The 25149-nt window shown below is 45.9% G+C and overlaps 2 protein-coding genes, 1 long non-coding RNA gene and 1 pseudogene across 11 annotated transcripts in view; 3 read left to right on the forward strand and 1 right to left on the reverse strand.

The window, feature by feature from the left end:
- Positions 1 to 10659, forward strand: part of CAPS (calcyphosine) — a 62799-nt gene extending 52140 nt beyond the window's left edge. The window contains exon 5 of the mRNA XM_032773860.2: positions 10618 to 10659. The gene's annotated coding sequence lies outside the window, so the exon portion shown is untranslated. The remainder of the gene's footprint in view (positions 1 to 10617) is intronic.
- RANBP3 (RAN binding protein 3) overlaps positions 1 to 25149 on the reverse strand; it is a 245503-nt gene that overhangs the window by 38638 nt on the left and 181716 nt on the right. For 5 of the 9 annotated variants that reach the window (XM_032773837.2, XM_032773827.2, XM_032773809.2 and 2 more), the window contains 5 exons: positions 15591 to 15710; positions 7140 to 7243; positions 3640 to 3718; positions 2546 to 2648; positions 1331 to 1455 (listed from right to left, as the gene is read on the reverse strand). In XM_032773837.2, coding sequence (XP_032629728.1) covers positions 1331 to 1455; positions 2546 to 2648; positions 3640 to 3718; positions 7140 to 7243; positions 15591 to 15710 — 531 coding nt within the window. The remainder of the gene's footprint in view (positions 1 to 1330; positions 1456 to 2545; positions 2649 to 3639; positions 3719 to 7139; positions 7244 to 15590; positions 15711 to 25149) is intronic. The other 4 variants (XM_032773816.2, XM_032773846.2, XM_075070375.1 and 1 more) reach the window with 1 other exon arrangement.
- LOC116821040 (U6 spliceosomal RNA) lies at positions 8200 to 8296 on the forward strand (annotated as a pseudogene).
- The window catches only part of LOC142047451 (uncharacterized), a 390762-nt gene continuing 386931 nt past the window's right edge, over positions 21319 to 25149 (forward strand). The window contains exon 1 of the long non-coding RNA XR_012656719.1: positions 21319 to 23285. This is a non-coding gene — a long non-coding RNA (uncharacterized LOC142047451). The remainder of the gene's footprint in view (positions 23286 to 25149) is intronic.

Raw genomic sequence — 25149 nt, forward strand, 5'->3', positions numbered from 1 at the left:
TCCTGTGACTCAGGCCAGGAAGAATGAATGCTCAGGGTCTCACAGGACAAGTGACCATGTCACCTGGTACTGAAATCTATCTTAAACCTGGTGCTTCTCCATTCAGGAGGAGAAGTGAGGATCCAGAGACACAAAGGATTCCCACCTTGTGCCATAGCTATATAAGGGGGGCGGGGAGGGGGGGAACAGAACGAAGAGGGTTCCAGTCATGAAAAACTCCTTAGTTACCACCTGAGTTGGAGCTAACAAGAACTGTACCGGGGAAAGGATTAAACCCAGGCTAGGAAGGAGTCCAGTCTGTGAAAGAAGCTTATTGGAACATCCCTGGGGGTGAGATTTCATCTGTAATCAGTTTCTGAATATATTAGGCTTAGACTTGCGTGTTTTGTTTTATTTTGCTTGGTACCTTACTCTGTTTTGTCTGTTATTATGTGAAACCACTTAAATCTACCTTTTATATTTAATAAAATCACTTTTGCTTATTAATTAACCCAGAGTAAGTAATTAATACCTGGGGGAGCAAACAGCACCGCATATCTCTCTATCAGTGTTATAGAGGGCGGACAATTTATGAGTTTGCACTGTATAAGCTTTATACAGAGTAAAACAGATTCATTTGGGGTTTGGATCCCATTGGGAGTTGGGTGTCTAGGTGCTAGAGACAGGAGCACTTCCTTAAGCTGTTTTCAGTTAAGTCTGCAGCTTTGGGGCACATGGTTCAGACTCTGGGTCTGTGTTGGGGCAGACTGGCATGTCTGGCTTGAAAGGCAGGGTTCTGGAGGTCCAAACTGCAGAGAAAACAGGTTCAAGGTAGTCTCAGCACATCAGGTGACAGTCCTAAGGGGGTTTCTGTGACCGAACCCGCCACATATAGTATGTTGTACCTTTTTAAATTATGTATTTTGTTTTTTAAAATGTACATATGCCATGGACTGTGTCTGATTAGGAAAGGCAAGTTGAAGAGCAGGAGTACCTTGCTCTTAGAACATAAAGCAGTGTAGTTTGTGGTCGTTCTTAGATCCTGTGGGAGGTTCATTCCACAGTCTCAGGTAGGGAACCAGCACTGATTTGTGAAGGACTTTTTATTTTGATTATCTGAATCCTGAAATCTAACCACAGTTCATTAAATTGTGTCCTGTTTAAGATAAAGAGCAGTAACAATTTCAACAAAACACCTGCCTCAGTTATAGAACATAGGAAAGCATATAGGATGGTGCCATGAAGCTGAGTTGCAAGAACTTGAAATAGTGGCAAGCAATCATTATAGAATAAATAAGCTGGATATGAATCCCAACAAGACTGAAGCTCAACTGTGTGACCAATTTCTTACCTGTAACACATTGCTCTCTGCTTCTTCCCCAGTGATCACCTCTACCTTCTCCAGTAAACACTTCTTTGCTGTTGCTTTAGTATAGGCTGCTGCAGACTCTGCCAGTGATTCTGAAATATTATTAGCTGAACAACATTTTTCAAGTTTATTTTGGGCACTAGTCACATAAATTCACATCATACAGATGGACGGCCATGTGCACCTACACAGAGCCTGCCATTTACCTGAATAAGCTACCAGTTAATATGCTTTTCCTCTGGAGCATGACTGTCTTGTGCAACTGTCATTCTGCCAGGTTCAGTGGCCAAAAATTGTGCTTTTATCAGGATCTAGAAATGGATATGAAGTCTGAAGAAAGCAGTTTTGTCTGTCTTTTCAGGAATGATTCCTCTTTTCTTAAAATCAGAATTGAGAGGGAGAAAAATTCCCAAACACAGATACTGGTAACTCTGAAGATCTGGTCCATCTGAGTCTCTCTAAGAAGAGGATTTTGCAAAATCTGTGCAAAACAAATACTTATGCTCACCTCTACAGGTATAATGTTAATGTCTCCATTGCTACAGGTAACATAGATATGCTCTTTATTTTATAGTCTCTGACTGACTGGCAACTAAAACTGGAAAATTTCTACAACTCCCACATCACCTCCATTTTTCATAAAAAACCTACTCCCTCACAGAGTCAAAGCAAACCCCTAATTTCAGTAAATTGTTTTGGTTTTGATGAGGTAATACCTAAAACCATTTTTTAAAACATTTCTGGAGCATCCAATCACCATAGCATAAACTCTACATACTTAGACTCAGTTTATGTTACATCCAGTAACTATAAAACAGAATTAAAATAATCCCTTGCCACCCATCTTCTGTAATAAAACTGGGCTGACTATATGCCCTCCAAATTCCTGCCACTTGCACACTGCTGGAGATACTCCTGATCCACATGCAATGACCAAGAGTACCCCTGGCAGGGCTAGAGCAGTCTGGATGGGCTGTTAACACACAACACTCCCCTTCTCTCGAAACCTTGAGGGGACCAAGGAATCTCCGCCTCCACTTTTTAAAAAAATGTTGGCTAGAAGGTACAATAAAGGCAAGGGGAGGTTTTATATTTTCATATGGTAATAAAACCACAACTGCAAGCACTTAACAAGGATTAGGCATAACACAACCAGTAACAGAATACTGTTTCTAAAAAAAATATCCCACAATTCACCTCTCTCTGGAGTAGCTTCCTGTGAAGAAGATTCAGAGCCAGATTCTGTAGCAGCATTTTCCTTGCTACTTTCTGTACCAGCTTCATTTGATTTTGGTGGGCTCTGTAAGGAAAAGAGGCAGAATACATGAACTTATGGATTTGTGAAAACAAGAGTGCTAATGTGACTCTTGAGGCAGTCCTGTACCTTTAGTAATTTTATAAAGGTACCAGTATCTGGTACTCCCTGGAGTACATATTTCCTTAGTAGAAATTGTAGCATTACTCCTGACTACTCTGACTGACCTGATGATGCGGAAAGGAGGGGTGCTAGCATGGCAGGATGGAGGTGTATAGCACTGGAAAAGAAATAATGGACTCCTTGCTATCAGTGAAGCCACACTAGCACCAGCAGTTGTTAATTCTGTGGTGCCAGGGTTCAAGCTCAGGGTGTTGAATCATGCAGTGTGTTTTTGGCATCAAGCTAGCTGGCTTCTCCACCAGATAGACTGATGCTATATGGATTGGACCAAGAATCACTTACAAGGGAGACTTATGTGACTCGTCTTCTCCCTCCTCAGCTCTGATGGGGAGTGCTGGTGCTAGGTGTCTCTATGACATGTCTCTCAGAGATCAGGCACCTTGCGTGGCCATCAGTGACTGACACAAGGCTGCTCTAGGGGGTTTAAAATCCAAAGTCTCTGCCTCATTAACAAGTTGAAAAACAGCCAGCCTTGGTGCCAACTATTCAGTCAAATACGAGTGAGAAAAAACTGCTAAGGTGGTAGACAGCTACCGTGAACTATTAACTATAAGAAAGTTCACTAAGTTAGACTGACAACAGTCATTCACAAGGGAAAAGGTTTCAGGGGAGAAGCTTGCTATAGCAAGTGGCACAAACAGGCTGTGTTCTGGCTCACTGCCATGGGTGGTAAGAAGGAATCAAGCGCCAGCTGGGGGGACACACTCATCATGTCCTTGGGTGGGAGCCACAAAGACACTCAAGACTCACATGCAGTCCCAAGAGACACTGCTGACCAGACATGCATGATGCATTCATATCACATGGATAATAAGCAAAGAAATATTACATTTAATAAATATTTAGCGCTCACCAAGACTCTCTCACTCATGTTCTGTCCAAATACAAATTTGTTGGTGGAAGCATCTGCATTGTTTGTTGAGTTCTCTAAACTGGAGACAAATGTTTTCATTAATATTGTGCAAACAGATGTTTCCATAATCATTAAAATTTCAACAAGAAGGGAGGAATTATCACTGGTTTGAACTGCAATTGTCTGTTAAATAAAACTATGAAACAAGTGTGTGTTTGATTAACTAGGATGCTACAGTGAGGAACACAACAGTAACTAGTTATGGGACTTAATGTCCCCAAGCACTTTCCCCTAGAATAAAAAAGTATTTTAGCATTATGGAGATTTTTTTCTGAGTACTAGCTTCAAAATACCTATGTTTAAATTACACTCTGGGAAATCTGACCATCAACTGGTGCAGGGGTCCCCAACGTGATGCAGGGGCCTCTAAGCGAGCCTGTGTACTGGCTGGCGGACAAGCAGCTGCCGAAATGCCACCGACGAGCAGTTTCATTCAGAGGCGTTGCCGCTGTGGCCTCTGGATGCTGCTGCTTGTCAGTGGCATTTCAGCAGCGATGCCTATTGACGTTGCAGCTTGTCGGCGGCATTTCGGCAACGACGCCTATTGACATTGTGGCTTGTCGGCAGCATTTCGGCAACGACGCCTATTGACATTGCGGCTTGTTGGCAGCATTTCGGCAACGACGCCTATTGACATTGCGGCTTGTCGGCAGCATTTCGGCAACGACGCCTACTGACATTGAGGCTTGTCAGCGGCATTTCGGCGTATGCTCGTCCACCACCACGGTCCTCCATGGCTCATCTGATGCCCACCAGACAAAAAAGGTTGGGGAACACTGACCTAGTGTATCCTAAGAGTCTATCCAGTATCAAAAGGGCTAGCAAGATGCTTAGGGCTCTACTAAATTCATGGTCCATTTTGGTCATTTTCATGGTCACAGGATTTTTAAAGTAGTAAATTTCATGATTTCAAATATTTAAATCTGAAATGTCACAGTGTTGTAATTGTAGGAGTCCCGACCCAAAAAGAAGTTGTGGGAGGCTGCAAGATTATTGTAGGGGGCACAGTACTGCTACACTTGCTTCTGCACTGCTGCTGGTGGAAGCACTGCCTTCAGAGCTGGGCAGCTGGAGAGTGGCAGCTGCTGGCCAGGAATCCAGCTCTGAAGGCAGAGCTGCTGCCTGCAGCAGCAAAGTAGTAAGAATGGCATGGCATATGGTATTGTCACCCTTACTTCTGCTCTGCTGCTGGTGGGACACTGCCTTGAGAGCTGGGTGCTCAGCCAACAGCTGCCACTCTCCAGCCACCCAGCTCTGAAGGCAGTGCAAAAGTACAGGTGGCAATACCACGACCTCCCTAAAATATCCTTGAGATTCCCCCCCCTCCCCAACTCCCTTTTGGGTCAGGACCCCCAATTTGAGAAATGCTGGTCTCCCCCATGAAATCTGTATCGTATGTGGTAAAACCACACAAAAGACCAGATTTCATGGGCGGAGACTAGGTTTCACATTGGTGACGCATTTTTCATGGCCATTAATTTGGTAGGGCCCTAAAGATGCTGTTCAGCCACCTCCTACAGTCAAGAGCATTAGGTCCAGCTGACTGACTTGAGCCAGAATTGAAGGGCTGCAGCTGAAGTCTGAAAGGCAGCATCACATATGTGCATGCCAACAAATGGCCTAATGATCCAAGGCAAGTCTGCACTAGTGAAGCCAGGTTTTATTTTATCTTGAGTAATATAGATTGCAATGACAGGAATCTTTATTCTTGCATGAGAGGGCAGAAGGCGCATGTGCAGCAGTGATGAACACTAATGTTCAAAAAAATCTAATTTCATATGCATGAAAAACATATGCTCCGACAGCAGGATCCACAGATACTAAAAGAACTGTAAATACACAACATACATGTAGACACCATGAGACACAAGCTGTTCTCTGTTAAATGCAGATTGATGTAACATACGCACAAACTGAGACCATGAAGCCTTTGAAGAAAAATCATTCATGCAACCATCACTGTGTGTTCCAAGTCTGAAATACTACATCTGTTGCTCTGCCCTCGGTCAGGGAGAAGGAGCTGAATTCTAAAGCTCCATACTCACACACAAACTCAGTTGTGCCAACTTGAGACATCACTCTCAGCAGATGCCCAATCTAGGTCACAGGTGTATAACGGACCCTCAGTGGGTTCAGATACATACATAGGCAGGACCACATTAAGGCCAAGGCAGGTCCTCTTACTAGTCATGTGACAGCATCAGAATCTAATTATGTTTCTTCATGGCTACCACGGAGTTTTCATAGTTGCAAAGAAAAACTTGTAAACATCACAGTGAGGTTTGCTTCAGTCTGCAGACAATCTCCAGCAGAGGAACCAGCAGCAGCCAGGAAGCAGCTGGGACCCATATCCACCACCAGAGCACCCCCGCTACTTTGTCAGGAGTATGGGAATCATCTGCTCTGCTCCTTCCCTTTGGGCCTTTTGCTCCACAGGTAGAACTGGAGTGTGTGGAAAGCGGTGGTATTATCAAGCACCAACCACTGGTGGCATCAAATTGAGAGGTCACACATTTGCAGATTGTGCTGATCCTAAATATAAGATCACCCCTCTCCTTTCTTGCCTGTTTTGATCAGCAGTGAAATAACGCGCAATGACGACATTTAAATTATTACTGAGCATTTGAAACAACGTCCCATTAAAAGGAATGCGGCATTTCACACATTTCAGAGTTATTTACAGATTTTAAAGCCAGAAGGGACCATATGATCACCTAGCCTGATCGCCAGAATAAAACAGGCCAGAGATTTCACCCAGTGGTTCCCGCATTAAACCCGTAACTTCTAGTTGAGCTAGAGCACCTCTTTCAGAAAGACATCCGATACTGAAGACTTCAAGTGATGGAGAATCCACAGTATCTCTAGGTAAGTTGTTCCAACAGTTAGTTACTGAGAAAAAATTGCACCTTATTTCTAACCTGAATTTGTCTAATTCCTTTCTTCCAATTCCGTCTTCATTTAGAAAAACTATCAGTTAACTTGGGTTTCTTACCACTAGCTTCATAGGTCTTGGGTCATGCATTCTTTCGGAGTTAATGGTTAAACTTAAGGGATGAAAGTGATCTGGTCGTTGTCATAAGGTAATCAGATCCATGAAGCCTGAACAGCTTTCTGAATACACGTGATCCCTTCAGTGGAAGAGGATCTTGGCAATACCTGGTGTCAGGTTCACTTCAAGCTCTCTGCAAATTCAGGCAGGTTGTATTTGTCACACTCTTCACCTCCTGAAGCTATCCTTTGCAACCGTAAGAACTAATATACTGCATTTTTCAGAAAACAAAAAGCTAGGGATCTGAAGAACAAGATAGCAGCCCTAAAAAAGTGTTGGGTACCAACCCAGTTCAAACAGAACCCTGCCTCTGGGAGACAGCAACACTAATATTAATGATCTACATATATTACAGTAAAGTAAGTTGCTCTAAATTTATCTGCAGTCTTACTTGGAACTGATGTACTGCAGAAAGTAGTTTGTTGCCGATGGCGTTTCCAAGCTTGGAAGCCCAGCATTCTGTACATCAGCTGTTTCATCACTTTCATTTCCCAACTACAAAAGAGATAGACATTTATACACAATTAACAATACCAAAATGAAGATCGTCAGACCTTACCGTCTCACAAAATATGTACCTTTGCTCATATACGCTCTTAACAGTAAGACCACAGTATATTAACCATTACAACAAATTTCTCCTTGTTGCAAGCTGCATTCCTATAGGAATGCCAGTGTAGTGCATTCATATATACCTAAATTAAGAACAAGCGACACCTTCAAGCAGCATTGCAATTGCTTTTAAAACTGTATTTGTCTATACTCAAAAACCTTTCCTCCTTCATTATTAAGTTTATCACAGTTATGTACTTTTTGGGCTGTGCTGATCCCACTGTAGTTCTGGCCAATCTGCCTCTTGTCAGGTCGTGTAAGAGCCACATACTTCCACTGGCCTCACCTACCCCATATGCTTGCATAAAACCCCTCTCTTTAGGGTGTCGATACCTCGTTACTTTAATTCAATTAGCCTATGTTTAGATATGAGCCTGCTTTGCCCCAGGTCCTCTCTTTTTGCCCCTGCAACACTCTCAGAACCTGTGCTGCATGGATTGGCATGGAGGGACTTCTGGAGACTCAGTGGGAAGGGGTCCAGATCATTCCCAACCCAGCAGTTCAGAAGAAACACCAAACAGCACTGAATATCCCAAAGTTTACTTGTATAACAGTAGTGGGTGTTTTTACTTTTTACAAGAAAGGAATTCAAAAAGTAGAATCATGAAAACTAATTTTTGCGAAGTGGCCAACTAACTATACTCTGTGTACAAATCCTGCATTTGCACATATAAATTAAAGCTGAAGCACACGGTTATCATTTTGTTGTCCTGATTTCCACAGTTATGCAAAATGTAGGATTTGCAAATACACTTTAGGTGGCTGCTTTAGAAAATAAAGTTTTTTACATGATAGGTTGAAAGCTGAAATAGGAAGCTAATATGAAATGAAATTAATACTTGTTTCAGCAGCACATATACTAAAATTGGAACGAGAAGATTAGCATGGCCCCTACACAAGGATGACACACAAATTCATGAAAAGGGGGGGAGTTGTTTGACTCAGTGGTTTGAGCACTGGCCTGCTAAACCCAGGGTTGTGAGTTCAATCCTTGAGGGAGATATTTAGGGATCTGGGGCAAAAAAACCTGTCAGGGACAGTACTTGGTCCTGCTAATAAAGGCAGGGGACTGGACTCAATGACCTTTCAAGGTCCCTTCCAGTTCTATGAGCTATATAGGGGATAGATAGATATAATGTGTGTGTGTGTGTGTATATATATATATACAGAGATTTACCTATTTTATATGCTTAATGCTGTCCCGCTTATCCAGGAGATAGAATCAATGGTTACCTACCTAAGAATCTTTTCGTAACTGTTCTTCTTCAAGATGTGTCACTCAAGTAGATTCCAAGCAGACGTGCGCGCACCACGTGCACAGTGGCCAGAAGGTTTTTCCCCTAGTTGTATCCATCAGTTGGCTCTGGAGCCCCGCAAAGAGGCGCCATATATAGGGTCCTGCTGACCCCCTGCCACTTCAGCGCCTTCTTGCCAGCTGACTTCAACAGAGGGGTAGGTGGGTGGGTCTTGGAATGGAGATGAACACCACATCTCGAAGAACAACAGTTACAAAAAGGTAGGTAACCGTTTTTTCTTCTTTGAGTGTTTGCTCATGTCGATTCCAAATAGGTGATTCCCAAGCAGTTCCTAGGAGGAGGGGTCAGTGTTCACTGCGTCGCAGATTGTAGCACCACTCTATCAAATGCAGCATCGTCCCTGGCTTGCTGTGTAATCGAACAGTGTGCAGCAAAGGTGTGGATTGAAGAACATGTTGCAGCTCTACAGATGTCCTCGATCTGGATCGGGATCTGCGCCAGAAAGCTACCAAAGATGCCTGCACCCTTGTGGAGTATGCTATCAGTGTGGGGGGAGGTATCTTTGCCAATCTGTAGCACACTCGGATACAGGACATGATCCACGATGACATTCCTTTCATTCTGTCTGTGATTGCCAAGAAAAGCTGAGTTGTCTTTCAAAATGGTTTCGTCCTTTCCATATAAAAGGTCAACTCCCATCTAACATCGAGGGAATGGAGCTTTTGCTCTCGGCTGCTGGCTTTTGGGTAGAAGACTGGAACAAAAACGTCCTGGTTTGAGTGGAATTAAGAGACTACCTTAGGGTGGAAGACTGGGTGAGGACACAGCTGGACCTTGTCCTTACAGAACAGGCTCAGATGTCAGGGCCTTAAGCTCAGATAGCCTCCTGGCTGGTTAGAACCACCAGGAATGCTACTTTCCAGGAAAGGTAAAGCAGTGAACACGTTGGCAGGGGCTCAAATGGGGGCTCCATTAGTCTAGACAGCACCAGGTTCAGATCCCATGCAGGTTGTTGCACTTGAGGGTGTAACCTATCTAGACCTTTAAGACAATGGCTGACAACTGGGTTAGCAAAGACTGATTGGCCAGCAACCCCTGGATGGAACGCTGAAATCACAGCCAGATGAACATTTTTTGAGGACACTGACAGGAGGGTGGTGAAGCATTGGAATGGGCTCTCTAGGGAGGTGGTGGAATCTCTAGGGAGGTGGGGGATAAGGTCTTGCTTTGAGCAGGGGGTTGGACTAGATGACCTCCTGAGGTCCCTTCCAACCCTATGATTCTATGACAGACCTTGCTGCTTGAGGTGTAACAGACAGTCTAAGATGATGGGTACTTATGACTGCATAAGTGGAGAGTCCCTTTGCATTGACCAAACTGAGAATTTTTCCCACTTAGCTATGTACGTGGCCCTAGTGGATGGTTTCCTGCTACCAAGGAGGACCTCTCTAACAGGTCCTGAGTAAGCCAATTCCAAAGGGTTTAGCCATGGAGCTTCCATGCCATGAGATGGAGGCACTTGAGATTAAGATGCTGAAGGTGGTTATGGTCCTGCATGACAAGTCTGGGACTAGGGGCAGGCTGATTGGGGTCTCCACTGACAGGTCTAGGAGTGTGGTACATCAGTGCTGATGGGGTAAGGCTGGCACTATCAATATCAAGACAACCCTTCCCTTCTGACCTTCAGGACAACTTTGTGAATGAGGGGGTTGGGTGGAAATGCATAGAACAGACGGTCCTTCAGGGAAAGGAGGACTACGTCTGCAATCGAGCCTGAACTGTGATTCAGGAAGGAACAGAACTGCAGACACTCCAGTTATGTCTTGTTGCAAACAAGTTTATATGGGGAATCCCCATCACTGGAAGGTGCTGTTCAGGATGTCTGGGCGAATCGACCACTTGTGGTTGTGGAAAGACCTCCTGAGATGGTCCGGCAACTTTTTCTGGGATCATAGAATCATAGAATATTAGAGTTGGAAGGGATCTCAGGAGGTCATCTAGTCCAACCCCCTGCTCAAAGCAGGATCAATTCCCAACTAAATCATCCCAGTCAGGCCTTTGTCAAGCCTGACCTTAAAAACCTCTAAGGAAGGAGATTCCACCACCTCCCTAGAGAACCCATTCCAGGGCTTCACCACCCTCCTAGTGAACAAGTTTTCCCTAATATCCAACCTAAACCTCCTCCATGGCAACTTGAGACCATTACTCCTTGTTCTGTCATCTGCTACCACTGAGAACACTCTAGATCCATTCTCTTTGGAACCCCCTTTCAGGTAGTTGAAAGCAGCTGCCAAATCCCCCCTCATTGTTCTCTTCTGCAGACTAAACAATCCCAGTTCCCTCAGCCTCTCCTCAGAAGTCGTGTGCTCCAGCCCCCTAATCATTTTTGTTGCCCTCCGCTGGACTCTTCCCAATTTTTCAACATCCTTCTTGTAGTGTGGGGGTACTCCAGATGAGGCCTCACCAATGTCGAATAGAACGGAATGATCACGTCCCTCGATCTGCTGAAAATGCCCCTACTTACACAGCCCAAAATGCTGTTAGCCTTCTTGGCAACAAGGGCACACTGTCAACTCATATCCAGCTTCTTGTCCACTGTAACCCCTAGGTCCTTTTCTGCAGAACTGCTGCCTAGTCATTTGGTCCCAAGTCCGTAGCAGTGCATGGGATTCTTCCATTCTAAGTGCAGAACTCTGTTGAATCTCATCAGGTTTCTTTTAGCCCAATCCTCTAATTTGTCTAGGTCCCTCTGTATCCTATCCCTACCCTCCAGCGTACTTAACCAGAAGGGATCCCAGAAAGTAAGATGCCTCTAGGTGTATCGAGTGTGTTATGCAGAAGTCGCACAGCTTGAGGGCTTGTATTGTCCATCATAACCAATACACATTTTCCTTCCAGATGGGCTTGGAAGGTCTGGGTGGCCAGGCGTACTGCTCTTAGCTCTCTGCTGTTGATGTGAAGTGAGCGCTGCTTGGGACCAGAGGCCTTGAGTCCCTAGATGCACTCCCCACCCCATCACTGAAGGATCTGTAAATAGAGACAGTAAGGGTTGAGGTCTGGAGAAAGGCACTCCTGTCCAGACCATCGGAGGATTGAGCAACCACAGGAGAGTCTTGATGACCAGTGGGGGAAGTGTGACTACCTTGTCCAAGCAGTTTTGGCTTGGGTGATACACTGAAACCAGCCAGGACCGGAGAGGCCTGAGCTGCAGCCTTGCATGTTATACTACATATGTACAGGCAGCCATGTGCCCCAGAAGGTTCAGGCAGTTCCATGGCCTAGTGGTGGGGAATCGTCCGGGGTCCTCTATGATGGAGCATAAAGTCTGGAAACAAACCTCTGGTAGGAATGCTCTGGCTTGTCTTGAATCTAGAACTTCTCCTATGAACTCAGAGTGAGAGTGAGGGTTGACTTTTGTGCATTTATCAGCAGGCCTAACCTGTCAAAAATTGACTTTATTAGGTGTGTGTGTACCTCCACCTGAGCCCTGCTGCAGCTCTTGACCAGCCAGTTCTTGAGGTATGGAAACTCCTGAACCCCTCGCTTCCCCAGGAAAGCTGCAATGACTGTCATGCACTTGGTGAACATGCAAGAGGCCATTAATAAGTCAAAGGGGAGAACTGTGAAATGGTAATGGATATGGTTTGCCATAACCCGGAGGATTCTTCTGAGATTGGGGATGATTAATATATGGAAGTACGCGTCCTTCGAATCGAGGGTGGCATACTAGTCCCCCAGATCCAGGGAAGGGATAATGGATCCCAAGGAGATCATGCGGAGCCTCAACTTCTTCATGAATCTGTTAAGATTTTGCAGGTCCAGTATAGGTCTGAAACCACTGCTGGCTTTTGGGATTATGAAATAGCTGGAGTAGAAACCTCTGCCCCCTAGCTCCTGAGGGACCTTCTCTACTGCTCCCACTCTTAGGAGCATTTGCACCTCTTGTGGTAGAAGCTGGTCTTGAGAAGGATCCCTGAAGAGGGAGAATGGGATGGAGGTGGAGAACTGAACTGAACAGAATATCCCAGTCCTATCGTGCGTAGCACCCAGCAGTCTGACACAATCTGGGCCCATGAAGGATAGAAGTGGGATAAATGGTCCAAGAAACACACGGGACGAAGATCCAGTTCCTGAACTGGTGCATCGCCCTCAGGCACACCCTCAAAAGTTCTGGAAGTTTTGCAGGTCTGGGACCCTGAGTAAATGAAGGAGGAGGCCGCCTCCTTATATGGTTTTTGCCTCTCTTTCTGATGTAATCCTGCTTATGCTGAGATTGATAGAAGTGAGGAAAGAGTTTAAGGCCTAAAGTGTTTCCTTTGTGGAGCCAGAGTATGAAGCTCCAGTGACTTGAGGGTGGCCCTGGAGTCTTTTAGGCTGTGGAGCCTCAAGCCTGTCTTCTTGGAAAAGAGGGATAATCTCCCGAAAGGGATGTCCTATATGGTCTGCTGGACCTCATACGGGGAGTCCAGAGGCCTGGAGTCAAGAGCTCTGACTCATGGCTACAGTCGAAGACGTGGTATGAGTCACTGAATCGGACACATCCAGGGCTGCCTGTAATGAGGCCTTGGCAACCAATTTTCCCTCTTCCACAAGGCCAAGAAACCTGCCCTGCATTCCGTTGGCAGCAGCTCCATAAACTTTGACATTGCTCCCCAAGAGTTGGGGCTATATCTGCAGAGGATCACGTGATGGTTGGAAATCTGAAGCCCCCCAGTGGAATATACTTTTCTACAGAAGAGGTCCAACTTCTTAGCATCCTTGGCCTTCAGTAAGGGCCCTTGTGGGCCTTGATGCTTACATTCATTTGCTGCTGCCACCTCTACGGAGCCTGGTAGTGGGTGGGAATATAGGTATTCAAACCCCTTAGATAGGATGAAATACTTTCGCTCCATCCTCTTTGCAGCAGAGACCAAAAAGAGGCCGGGGTCTGCAATTTTTAGCTGTGTCTTGGACGATCTTAATAAGTGGTAGGTCAACCTGGAATGGGCTCGAGGGGGCTAGGATGTCCACCATAGGTTCTGAGGCCTCGGAAATGTCTTCAACTTGGAGCCCCCGGTTCTGGGCCATTCTCCTCAAAAGTTGTCAGTGGCTCTTGCTGTCATCAAGGATGGGTGTAGAGGACGTCCCTGTCACAGCTTCGTCTGGTGAAAGGAATAGGCTCTTGCTCCTGTCCTTCCGTTCAAAAGGGGTCACGTGGTACTTGTTCCTCAAGTATGGCATCCAATTTGGTACCATGAGGTTGGTCCTGCACCAAAGGGAGGGCTCTGCTCTCTGAGGCAAGGGACAACAACCACCTCAAATGCAACCACTGGGCTTGGTGGAACACCATGGTTTCCAAAAGGGCCATTGAGCTGGTACCTGCCACTGTATGGGCCAGGGCATAGGAGGGAAAGACTGACCCATGTCAGTCCTTGAACACCTATACTCCGACCTGTGCTAGCTCCTCCTAGAAATGTAGGATTCCGGCTCAGAGTCCAATGCGGAAGACTCTCTTCGTCGCAACCAAGGGCCTGATAGTGCCGGGGTAAAGACTGGTGCAGCATCATAGCTAGCTTGCTCCCAGATGGTACTGGGGAGCGGTGCTGGGGCGAAGAAGACCAGTGCAGCACCATAGCCGGCTTCCCTCAGGATGGTTCCAGGAGTCTTTGCAGTGCCGGCACTTTTGGGCCCACTGCACACTCTCACCTGATGGGAGATAGTGATACTGTGAAGGCTATTAGTTACCTAGCTGCTTCAAACGTTTCAGGCATGGAGAGCAGCTCCAGTGTGTCTCTTCACAGCTATCCTGAGGAGGCGAGTCCATCGGCACCAGTCTTGACTGATCTCTCACTGGAACTGGAGTCATTGGTGCCATGCTGGGTACAGTGAGTGGCCCGGTGCGGGTCACACTCCGCTCCAGTCCTTTTGCGGTGCTGGCCTCGGCGTGTATGAGTGCCCCCCATCATATTTCTTTTGCTTCTTGCGTGGCACCAGTGACTGGCAGCAGTGCCGTGCACTGCCGTGAGCAGAGCCTCTATGTGCCAGAGAGTCCTGCCGGTGCCGAGAGTCTACAGACATAGTCCTTTTTCAGTGCAGAGGTCTCCCTTGTCAATGCCAGTGCAACTTCACACCGCTGCAGACATGCTGGGTGCTAGTTCAGCTGAACTTGGCTCCGAGTCAGGATGAAGGGCTGTCTCCATCAGGAGGAACTTCAGACTCTGATCCCTCTCCTTTTGAGCTCTGGGACGAAATCCCCTGCAGATCTTGCAGTGCTCCTTTTGATAGGATCCTCCTGGACGCTTCAAGCAAGAAGTGTGAGAGTTGCTCTTGGGCACAGGCTTACTGCAAGATGTGCACAGTTTAAACCCTGGATACTGAGGCATGCCCCAGTCCCACGACAGGAAAGAAGGGGGTGACCGAAGCAGGTCCTAACTACACTAAAGTACTACATTAAACTAAACATATAATCTATATATATCCAGGTTGACTAACAAACTAGTGTAACTATAACTATGTGCAGGGAGAAAACAGTAAGTCCATTATGGTAGCACTTGCAGATGCAAGAGAGAAACAACATTCCAGCCAATCATCACAGTTGCTAAGAAGGAACCGAAGAGGCCAGGAGCCGGCAGGACTCTATATACGGCGCCAGGAAGGTGTGACTCCAGGGGGCTCCAGAGCCGACCGATGTATACCGCTATGGGAAAATCTTCTGGCGACCGTACATGTGGTGCACACACACCTACTTGGAATTAACGTGAGCTAGCACTCAAAGAACAACAAACTAGAATTACAGGAGTTTTCTAAAACAAACTCCAACACACACAAAAAGAGAACAAACTCTGGGCATTTTAAGCCCAAGCCATCACTTTGTTCCCAGAACTCAGAAATCAGCTTTTTATACTGGATGCTTTCACCTTAAAGTTTTCACCTGGAGTAGCAACATTCATTTAAATTCAATCACATAATCTTTGTTTTTCTGATTAAATATATACCTTAACTCTGTCTCTTAAGTTTTGCCCAAATACAAATGCTTGCTGAGCATTGTGCTCTAACTTCTCGCCGTTTTCATCCTCTGAAGTATTGCTAGACTCATTTTTCTGACACTCTCTCACCTAAAGGGAAAAAAAGGAGAAAAATTAAGCCTAGAAAAATTAAATTAGTTTGTTGAATAATATTTCTGTTAAAAACTATACTTTTTCCTTTCCAATAATTTTTATTAACTCTATGCACTAGGAACCAGGGGGAGGGGGGGTGCTCCAAGAGGCATGAGCTAGGCTGTTTCTCAGGTTCACGTCTACACTGCAGATTAATCGAATGTAGCTTAAACGCGATATTTACAAAACAGATCTATATAAAATCGGTCATATAGCGCGTTCCAAAGTGGGATCCCGAAATCGATTTGTATTGCGTCCATGGTCCAAAGCTACCATCGATTTTCAGGAGCAGTGCACTGTTGGTAGGCTGTTCCTCTACAGCTATCCATAGTTCCCCACAAATTCCGCTGTGTTGAGAGCTCACAGCTGTGCCTGATGGGCAAGAAAACATTGCCCCGGGGGGTGCTGGGTACAGCCTCAACCCCTCCTCTGTGAAAGGCAGCCAGGACAACCCTTTGGCGCCTTTTTTCACGGAGTGCTAACTTTTGTGAATGCAAACGCCTATAGCACAAGCAATACTTTTCCCTTTTTTTCACGTGGTGGGCGGGGGGCGGGCGGGATAAATCTCGAGAGCTGTTCCTGAAACCACGCCAGAACACCCTGGTGGTGTTTGAACCTACAGATATTGGGGCAGCTAGCCAAGGATGCCAAATTAATGTTTCAGAAGACTGCATGTGGACGCAGTGGATGGATAGGCTGGATTGTCCCAGTACCCCCTCCCTCCCTTCGAATGAGCGATCCATCTTGAGTCTCTGGCTTCCCGTTACCGTTGTCACTGCAGCGTCCTGCTGTATGCCTGGGAGTTTTCTTTTTCAAACGCTTTGGCATTTCGCGTTCTGTAACGGAGCTGGATAACAACAGATTTGTCTCCCCATACAGCGATCAGACTAGGTTATCTGTCCCCGTACGCCGTCTATGCTGGAGCTCTTTTTCGATTCAGACTGCATCGCCAGCCGTGCTAGATCAGGAGCTCGCACGCTGGGCCAAAGCGAGGATAATGGTAATTCAAGATAGTTCAACCGGGGCTTTTTCCTGGTTCTTACCTGCCCGCTGCATCCGAGTTCAAGATTTGCTTTCAGACTGGGTCGTGCTGCACTCTGGGATTGCCGCCCGGAGGCCAATAACGTCGATTTCCCGTCCACACGACCCTAATCCGAGTTATCGCTATCGAATTTAGCGCGTAACTCCTCTCGTTTGGAGGAGTTCCGAAATCGATTTAAGGAGCCGTTAACTCGATATAATGACCGGACGTCGTGTGAACGGATACAGCGTTAAATCGTTTATTCGGGCCATTAAACCGATTTAAAGTCGCAGTTAGACCCTGGCCGTCACGTGGTGGCAGGGTGACCAGAACCAGGAGCAATGGTCAAGTTGCAGTGGGGGAGGTCTAGGTTTGATATTAGGAAAAACTGTTTCATTAGAAGGGTGGGAAGCACTGGAATGGGTTACTTAGGGAGGGGTGGGGAATCTCCATCCTTCAAGGTTTTTAAGGCCCGGCTCTCACAAAGCCCTGGCTGGATGATTTAGTTCAGGTTGGTCCTGCTTTGAGCAGGGGGTTGGACTAGATGCAGCAGCACATAGAGGATTCAGGGGTCCTGGGCAAAGCAATTTCGGGGCCCCTTCCGTAAAAAAAAATTGCAATACTATACAATACTATATTCTCGTGGGGCCCTGTGTGGCCTCGGGCAAATGCCCCACTTGTCCTTCCCCCACCCCCTGGCAGCCCTGGGAAAAATAAACCCTTCCGCATCTCGCACAAACCCCTGTTTGAGAAACTCTTTTCAAGTCACCTTTACAAGGTATCACTGGTTTCAGCATCAGCCTAGTGCTAAAGCACTAAGCTCATTAAAAGGCTTGACAAATATTTTCCGTCAAAAACTTTTTTGGATCGAAAACTAGGGTTTTAAAAAGCAGGAAAAATCACGGACCAATGTCTGCTTCTTCAAAATTTGTTGTGGTTTTTAATTGAAAAGATAAAATTAGTCTGCAAAACCTCAACATGGGTTTAGTTCAGAAGTGTGTGGCAAAATATTTGCTGCCTGCTGTGTTTGATTATTTAAAGAAACAATAACAAAATTCTGCTTAAAAAAAAAATCCAAAACTTTGAACCACCTCAGCTTGTGACCAAACGCCTCGACCCATCCAGTCAGAGGATTCTTCCAGGTTTCTGACTACTCTGCTTGCTTCTTGCTCTATCTGCCTCCAAAACTTTGGTTCATTTAGGCTAGAATTCGAGAGAGATCATAATACAGTGCGCACTACTGATTAACGAGTACTTCAGAGACTAAATACCGATTAGGGGAGATCACTACCTAGTTCCTACTCTCGTCGGCACTAGAGATGGGACGCCGTATTAGTGCTCGAGGAGTAGGTGGAGGTGTACTTTTGGTGGAGAGCTCTGCCTGACGAGAAGGGTTGACATTCAACATGGAATTTGGTGAGTCATTAGCATCGTGCGTCTACCTGCTCATCTCGCGAGTAACTATAAGAGGCAAAATATCTCTACCAGAATCTTAGATCTCAACCACAGAGGACTCCTAGGCAACACCATACCCTTAACTCCTGAGCTTAATATAGCGCTATAACGAAGACTTAACTCCAAGCAGATTATTCATAGAAGGTAGATCCTGCAGAGCGGTTGTTTTCCTAGAGACTGGCTCCTATGGGGTCCTCACAGACTGAAGATTGGCTATGTGGCGCGTTTGCCTCGGTGTCCAGTATGCTTATATCAACCTATCTCCGCCGAACTGAGCGGTTGTGCTTGTTCAGAATTCTGGTATAAGCCTATTTTTGTGAAAAAGACTGAATTTTGCTCATACAATAGCACATGCATGTGAATGGAAACAGGGTGCTAAAATTAAATTAACCCAGGGGTTCTCAAACTGGGGGTTGGGACCCCTTAGGGGGTCACAAGGTTATTACTGGGGGTCGCGAGCTGTCAGTCTCCACCTCAAACCCCGGTTTGCCTCCAGCATTTATAATAGTGTTAAATATATAAAAAAGTGTTTTTAATTTATAAGAGGTGGGGGGTCGCACTCAGAGGTTTGCTATGTGGAAGGGTCACCAGTACAAAAGTTTGAGAACCACTGAATTAACCCCTCTGAAGTCTCAGGGAATGCGGGGGGCGGGGGGGTCTCCCTTGGTAGGTTTGGGAAGGAGGTAGGTGGTGTCGGATATTGCTCTTCTCATTTGTCCTCTCCCCCAGTGGCTAATTTTAAATGAAGCTACACTCCCCTGACATGAATCTCCCTATGGCACTGAAATTAAATATAGACTATAATTTAGCATTTGAGAAGTGAAAGGGAGGGTAGCCCTAATGAAAAAGCCAACAGCTTCGCTCTTCTGCAAGCCTCAAACTGCTGAACGAGCTTTAGGGTAGGGAAGGCTGTGCCTCCCAAACAGCCTGGCCTTGCCCCCATCCGACCCCCACCCACTTCCTGCCCCTCGACTGCCTGCCCCCCTCAGAATCCTCAGCCCATCCTGCTCCTTGTCCCCTCACCGACCCCCAGAGACCCCTGCAACCACCACCCTGGGACCCCGCCCCTGCTCCCTGTCCTCTGATTGCCCCAACCCCTATCCATCCTCCTGCTGAGTCCTGACAGACCCCTGGAAGGCCCACGATCCAACCCCCCCAACCTCTGCCCCCTCCCTGTGCCCTGACTGTCCCTGAGACTCCCTGCCCCTTAGTCAACCCCCCCAGCCCCTTACCCCCGGCTCCCCCATCACCCGGAGCCTCAGCGCACTGCCTCCAGGACAGTCCCTGAACAGCGTGCAGCGTGGCTCCGGCAGGGCCTGAGCTCCTCCCCACTCAGAGCCGCATGGTAAGGGAGTCAGGCTGCGAGCTCCAGTGGGACCTGAGCTCCTCCCTGCTCAGCCTGGAGCTCACAGCCCCACCTCCGTTACCACGCAGCTCTGAGTGAGGAGGAGCTCAGGCCCCGCTGGAGGAACGCTGCAGCGCTGTCCAGGGATGCTCCTGGATGCGCTGAGGCTCCAGGAAAGGGGCGGAGGCGGGGTCAGGGAGGGAGCCTCAGCCATTCTCATGGGGGCCCCTGCAGAGCCCAGGGCAAATTGCTCCACTTGTCCCCCACCGCCACCCCTGGGCGGCCCTGACTAGATGACCTCCTGAGAGCTCTTTGAATCCTAATCTCCTATGATTCTACAAACACGTCAATGTTACTATAAAATTTGTCTATGGATAAAAAAATACATATTATAGTGATAGTGATAGGAAAAACCCACAATAAATCAGCAATTAATGCAAGAACTTTAGAACAGCCATACTGCGTCAGACCAATGGTCAATCTTAGTCCAGGATTCTGTCTTCCAAAAGAGGTTGGTCCCAGATGCTTCAGAGGGACAAAACAGGGCAGCATAGCAAATGATCCCAGATGCTTCAGAGGGACAAAACAGGGCAGTATATCAAATGATCCATGCCCTGTCATCCAGTCCCAGCTTCTGGCAGTCAGATGTTTAGGGACACCTAGAGCACTGGGCTAATAGCCACTGATGGATCTATCCTCCATGAACAATGGGACCCCAATACAAATAATGACTGGACCAGATAGAATAGTTCATCTAGAGGACCACTGATAATGTAAGGATTGAAGAGGAAATACTTCACAGAATGGAGACAACTAGACATCTATTAGACCCATATGCATTACAGTTTCTGTATAACTGCAATGTTCCAAATACATTCACAAAGATCATTTCTAAAGAAAATAATTGCAAGGTTCCACTTACTTGCAGGCTATTTTTCTTTAGATGCCATTTAGTGGCCAAAAACATAGGGGACAAGGAGTGGGGGAATTATGATGCCTGTTAACACACCCAAACACGCACACATTGCAAGCTCCCTCTCTTAAGGCTGCTTAAAATTTCCCATTATAAGCCCTTGTTTTCAGTTATGTTTATCAAACTTTAAGCCATCGGGCTGAAATTTTCCATGTCTGCTCTCTGCCCTGGACATATTTTTTTTTTTCAAAGCTTCAGTGAAAATGATTAAGCCACTTCCACTGTTTAGGTGACAACTCAGAAACTTCCTCCTCCCTTGGGAGTCAATGAAAGGCACATTCAGTTGGTTTCAATGGCTCATTTCCTGCCCCACTTCTCTCAGCCTTTGCCACTACACTACTTTCCAGGCTGCTAGCTCGCTATCCTGGACTTCTAGTTCCCTCTGCTTCCTGGCTGCAGGCCACATTTTCAACTCTATGTTTTTGACCCCCTGCTGTGTGGCTCCATGGAACAGTGCAGGAAGCAGGCACTGGAATACAATTAGCTCCCCCTCTGGGGAAAGCTGGACAGCAATGAGTAGCTGCAGGGTAACAGGGCGGAGAGAAAATGAAAAGTTAGTGAACTCCATGGCAAAATACTATAGCACCTTGGGAAAATGTCAAATTCTACAACTATGAAATTGGAATCCACAGGGTCCTGACTGAGATGAATGGGACAGCTCACACCTTTCAGAGCTATTGTTTCCAGCAGATTCACTGCATCTGTTATCCTTGAAAACATGAACAGAGGACATTTCCCCAGCCAAGCATGATTTTTTTTTTTTTAACGGAAGGTCAGATTCTGGAGTACAATTCTGTGGCAAGCAGAATTGCAAGTACAGTGGTACCTGCCAGTTCACAGTACCATCAAGAGCTTTTTAGCAGGTACGGGGTACCAGAAAGACTTAGGGCTAGCCCCCACCCCCACCCCAAAGGGTAGGGGCTGCGCTCTGCTCCTTAAAGGAGCAGAACGCAGCTAGGGAGGGCATTAATTCTTTAAATGGCTTTAACAGCACAATACATATGCTAACAAACTTAAACAAAGTCTAACATGCATTGTGTTAACTGGAACTGGAGCAGCAAAACAAAGAAAAAAATTGCCTCATTTTCCAGCTTTGTGGGTGAGAGAGAACTATAAGTGAAGATATAAGTGACGGCCTTAAACCAGCTGCCTCAGGAATCTGCCAAGAACTTCGCTGAAAATATGCTCCTCATCTTAGCAATGGAGCTAAGATTTATCACACATCTGACCACCTTTATTCAAATGAAGCTCCTTCTGATCTGACAGCTCAGGCATTGTCAGTTTTATCCAGAACAATTTACAAACTTGGAACCTAATCCTGTAAATCGTTAATCATTTGATCAATCCCTTTGAAGACAATGGGACTATTGCATGACTATGGACCACTTTTGTGGACTGGTAAAAGTTTCAGGAGTCTGTTATGTTCCTATAAAGGAAGTTGAATCCCCATTGAAAAGCAATGTTTGGGCACAATACCATAAAGCAGTTTAGAACAGTTCTAATTACATTTTACATACTGTTTGTTCTATAGACACTGAATGAGGCACAAAGTGTCAAGAAGAAATAGGATATTCTCTTATATTTAAGGTGCTGAACTGAGACCCAGGAGAGCTGGTTTATTCCTGGCTCTACTGCAGATTTTGTGCATGATGTTGGATACGATTATCTATTGTGACAGGATCAGGCCAGATGGCTACAGGAGAGTGATTTACAGTGTACTCATTCCAATTACAGGGCTTCAAAAGAGTCCTGTATTCATCACTACCTCCCCGGGTCGGGAGTAGGTAATTTGTGCGCCTGCTGCCTTCCTTGGATGTGGTAGCTGTTTCTCAGGCTCTCTCTATGGAATCGAACCCTGATTCCTTGTTATCTGTGGTTACCACGGTAGACACAGGAGGTACCAACGAAAGTTGATAGGGCAGATGTTTGAATGCGTTGTCACCACCACTACAGGAGAGTGATATAATTGGAGATATAACCATCTCCTAGAACTGGAAGGGACCTTGAAAGGTCATTGAGTCCAGCCCCCTGCCCTCATTAGCAGGACCAAGTACTGATTTTTGCCCCAGATCCCTAAGTGGCCCCCTCAAGGACTGAACTCACAAACCTTGGTTTAACAGGCCAATGCTCAAACCACTGAGCTATCCCTCCCCCCTAAATGATGTTTTAGTAGGATAACGTAATGCTGACAGACCCTGGTTGTCAGCAAGCGGGACTGAACCTGAGACCTCTGGAACTTAGTGCATGAGCCTCTACCACATGAGCTAAAAGCCACAGTGACAGAAGGCAGATATCTAAGCCTCAGATTAAGCAGGTCCCTTTTCCCTGGGTAAGGTAACAGGGGCAGTTTCAGAACAATCAGGAACTTGCTGGAACCAGTTAAGGCAGGCAGGCTAATTAGGACACCTGGAGACAATTAAGAAGCTGCTAGAATCCATTAAGACAGACAGGCTAATCAGGGCACCTGGCTTAAAACGGACCTCACTGCAGTCAGTGAGGGGTGTGTGAGGAGCTGGGAGCAAGAGGCATGCAAAAAGCTGAGTGTGAGTAGGCGTACTGCTGGAGGACTGAGAAGTACAAGCATTATCAGACATCAGGAGGAAGGTCTGGTGGTGAGTACAAAGAGGTGTTGGAAGGAGGCCATGGGGAAGTAGCCGTGGGAGTTGTAGCTATCATGCAGCTGTTATGGGAGACACTAAAGACAGCTGCAATCCACAGGGCCCTGGGCTGGAACCCGGAGTAGAAGATGGGGGTATGGAGGGAACCCTGGCCTATTTGATATAAGAAGAGTTGATCTGGACTGTGGGTCCCATCGGAGGGGAAGGTCTCTGGCCTGTCCCCGGACCCATTAGCTAGGCCAGCAGAGACTGCAGGGGATTGTTCTCCTCCTCTTCCCCATACTGACCAGTGATGAGGTAAGCTGAGTGAACAGCAGGTTTGTGCCACTAACAAAAGGAGCCAAACTGAAGATTGCCGAAAAACTCTGAGGTGAGCGAATCCATCAGAAAGCACAGAACCCACCAAGGCAGAGGAGGAACTTTGTCACACTCTGTATATGCATGGAGGGCCAAATTAAGGTTGCACTGACAACCTATATTCTGGCATTTTTTAACATCTCAGTGCATATCTTTGCAATCTGAAAATTCTGGTAACAGTTTCTCAGTATATGCTCTTTTATATGCCTCTTGACAGAAGAGCAATGTGATTGCACTAGGAGGCAATGTCACCACATGTGTGCCATTAAAATGTACCTGCCACAACCCTTCCAACACATGGAAGAAAGCTGGGTGTCTGGCTAAAGACAGAAGTAGCTGTAAACACCAAAGAGGTGGGTTTTACACTTTGTTATAACATGCACAGTAAATGTATGTGTGTAAATCCCCCAATAATATTGTGCAAGGTCATCTTGGTTAACTGTAAAGAAAAAAAATATAAATTAATACATTTTAATTCCAGAATCATTATGATAATCTAGAATGACCTCCTGCATAAGAGGGGCCATAGAATTTCACCCAAAAACTCTGGGAACAACCACAGTAACTTGTGGTTGGGCTAGAGAATCTTTTCAGAAGATATCCACAATATAGATTCAAAAATTTCAGAAGAAGGAGAATCCACCACAAGTTTTGGTAAGCTGTTCCTTAAAAATGTGGTGGTATTAAAAATGTACACCTTATTAAACATTCCTATGCCTTTGGGTTTTTTTTGGTTTTTTTTGTTTTTTTTTTTAAAGAACCCCTTGCTATCAGAAATCTCCCCCTGTGAGTACTTATAGATTGTGATCAAGACACCTCCTAGATAAAACAAACAGGCAGATTCTTCAGCCTCTCACTATAAAAGCATCAGAGGGGTAGCCGTGTTAGTCTGGATCTGTAAAAGCAGCAAACAATCCTGTGGCACCTTATACACTAAAAGACGTTTTGGAGCATGAGCTTTCGTGGGTGAATACAAGATGCATCTGACGAAGTGGGTATTCATCCACGAAAGCTCATGCTCCAAAACATCTGTTAGTCTATAAGGTGCCACAGAATTCTTTGCTGCTTTCACTATAAAAGGTTTTCAAGACCTCAAATGATTCTTATACCTCTTCTGAACTCTTTCAATTTTTAAATATTTTTTGAAGTGTGGATACCAGAACTGGACACAGGATCCAGTAATGGTCTCACTAATGTCATATACAGAGGTAATATCACCTCCTCACATCTACTCAACATTCCCTGGCTTATAAACTGATAGCTCATGTTCAGTTGATTATCTATCATAACCCCCGAATTCTTTCTTAGAATCATTACTTTCCAAACTACAGGCCACCCATCCTGTAAGTACAACCTACATTCTTTGTTCTTAGATTATGATCTCGCCTGTGAACTCACTAAAACAGTTTTGATTGCATGCACTTTAACAAGCCATCCAGATCACTTTGTGCAATTAAGCTGTCATTTATCACTCCACCAGTTTTTTGTATCTCTGAAGACTTTACGAGCAATTATTTTAGATTTTCTTCCCCTGATATCAAGTCTCTTTGATGTGACCTATTTGCCATAAAACCATGTCAATAGGAATTCATTTTATTACTCTTCTGTAGTTCCCTATTAAGTCTCAA

The sequence above is a fragment of the Chelonoidis abingdonii genome, chromosome 11 (assembly GCF_003597395.2).
Source record: "Chelonoidis abingdonii isolate Lonesome George chromosome 11, CheloAbing_2.0, whole genome shotgun sequence".
Taxonomy (NCBI): Eukaryota; Metazoa; Chordata; order Testudines; family Testudinidae; genus Chelonoidis; species Chelonoidis abingdonii.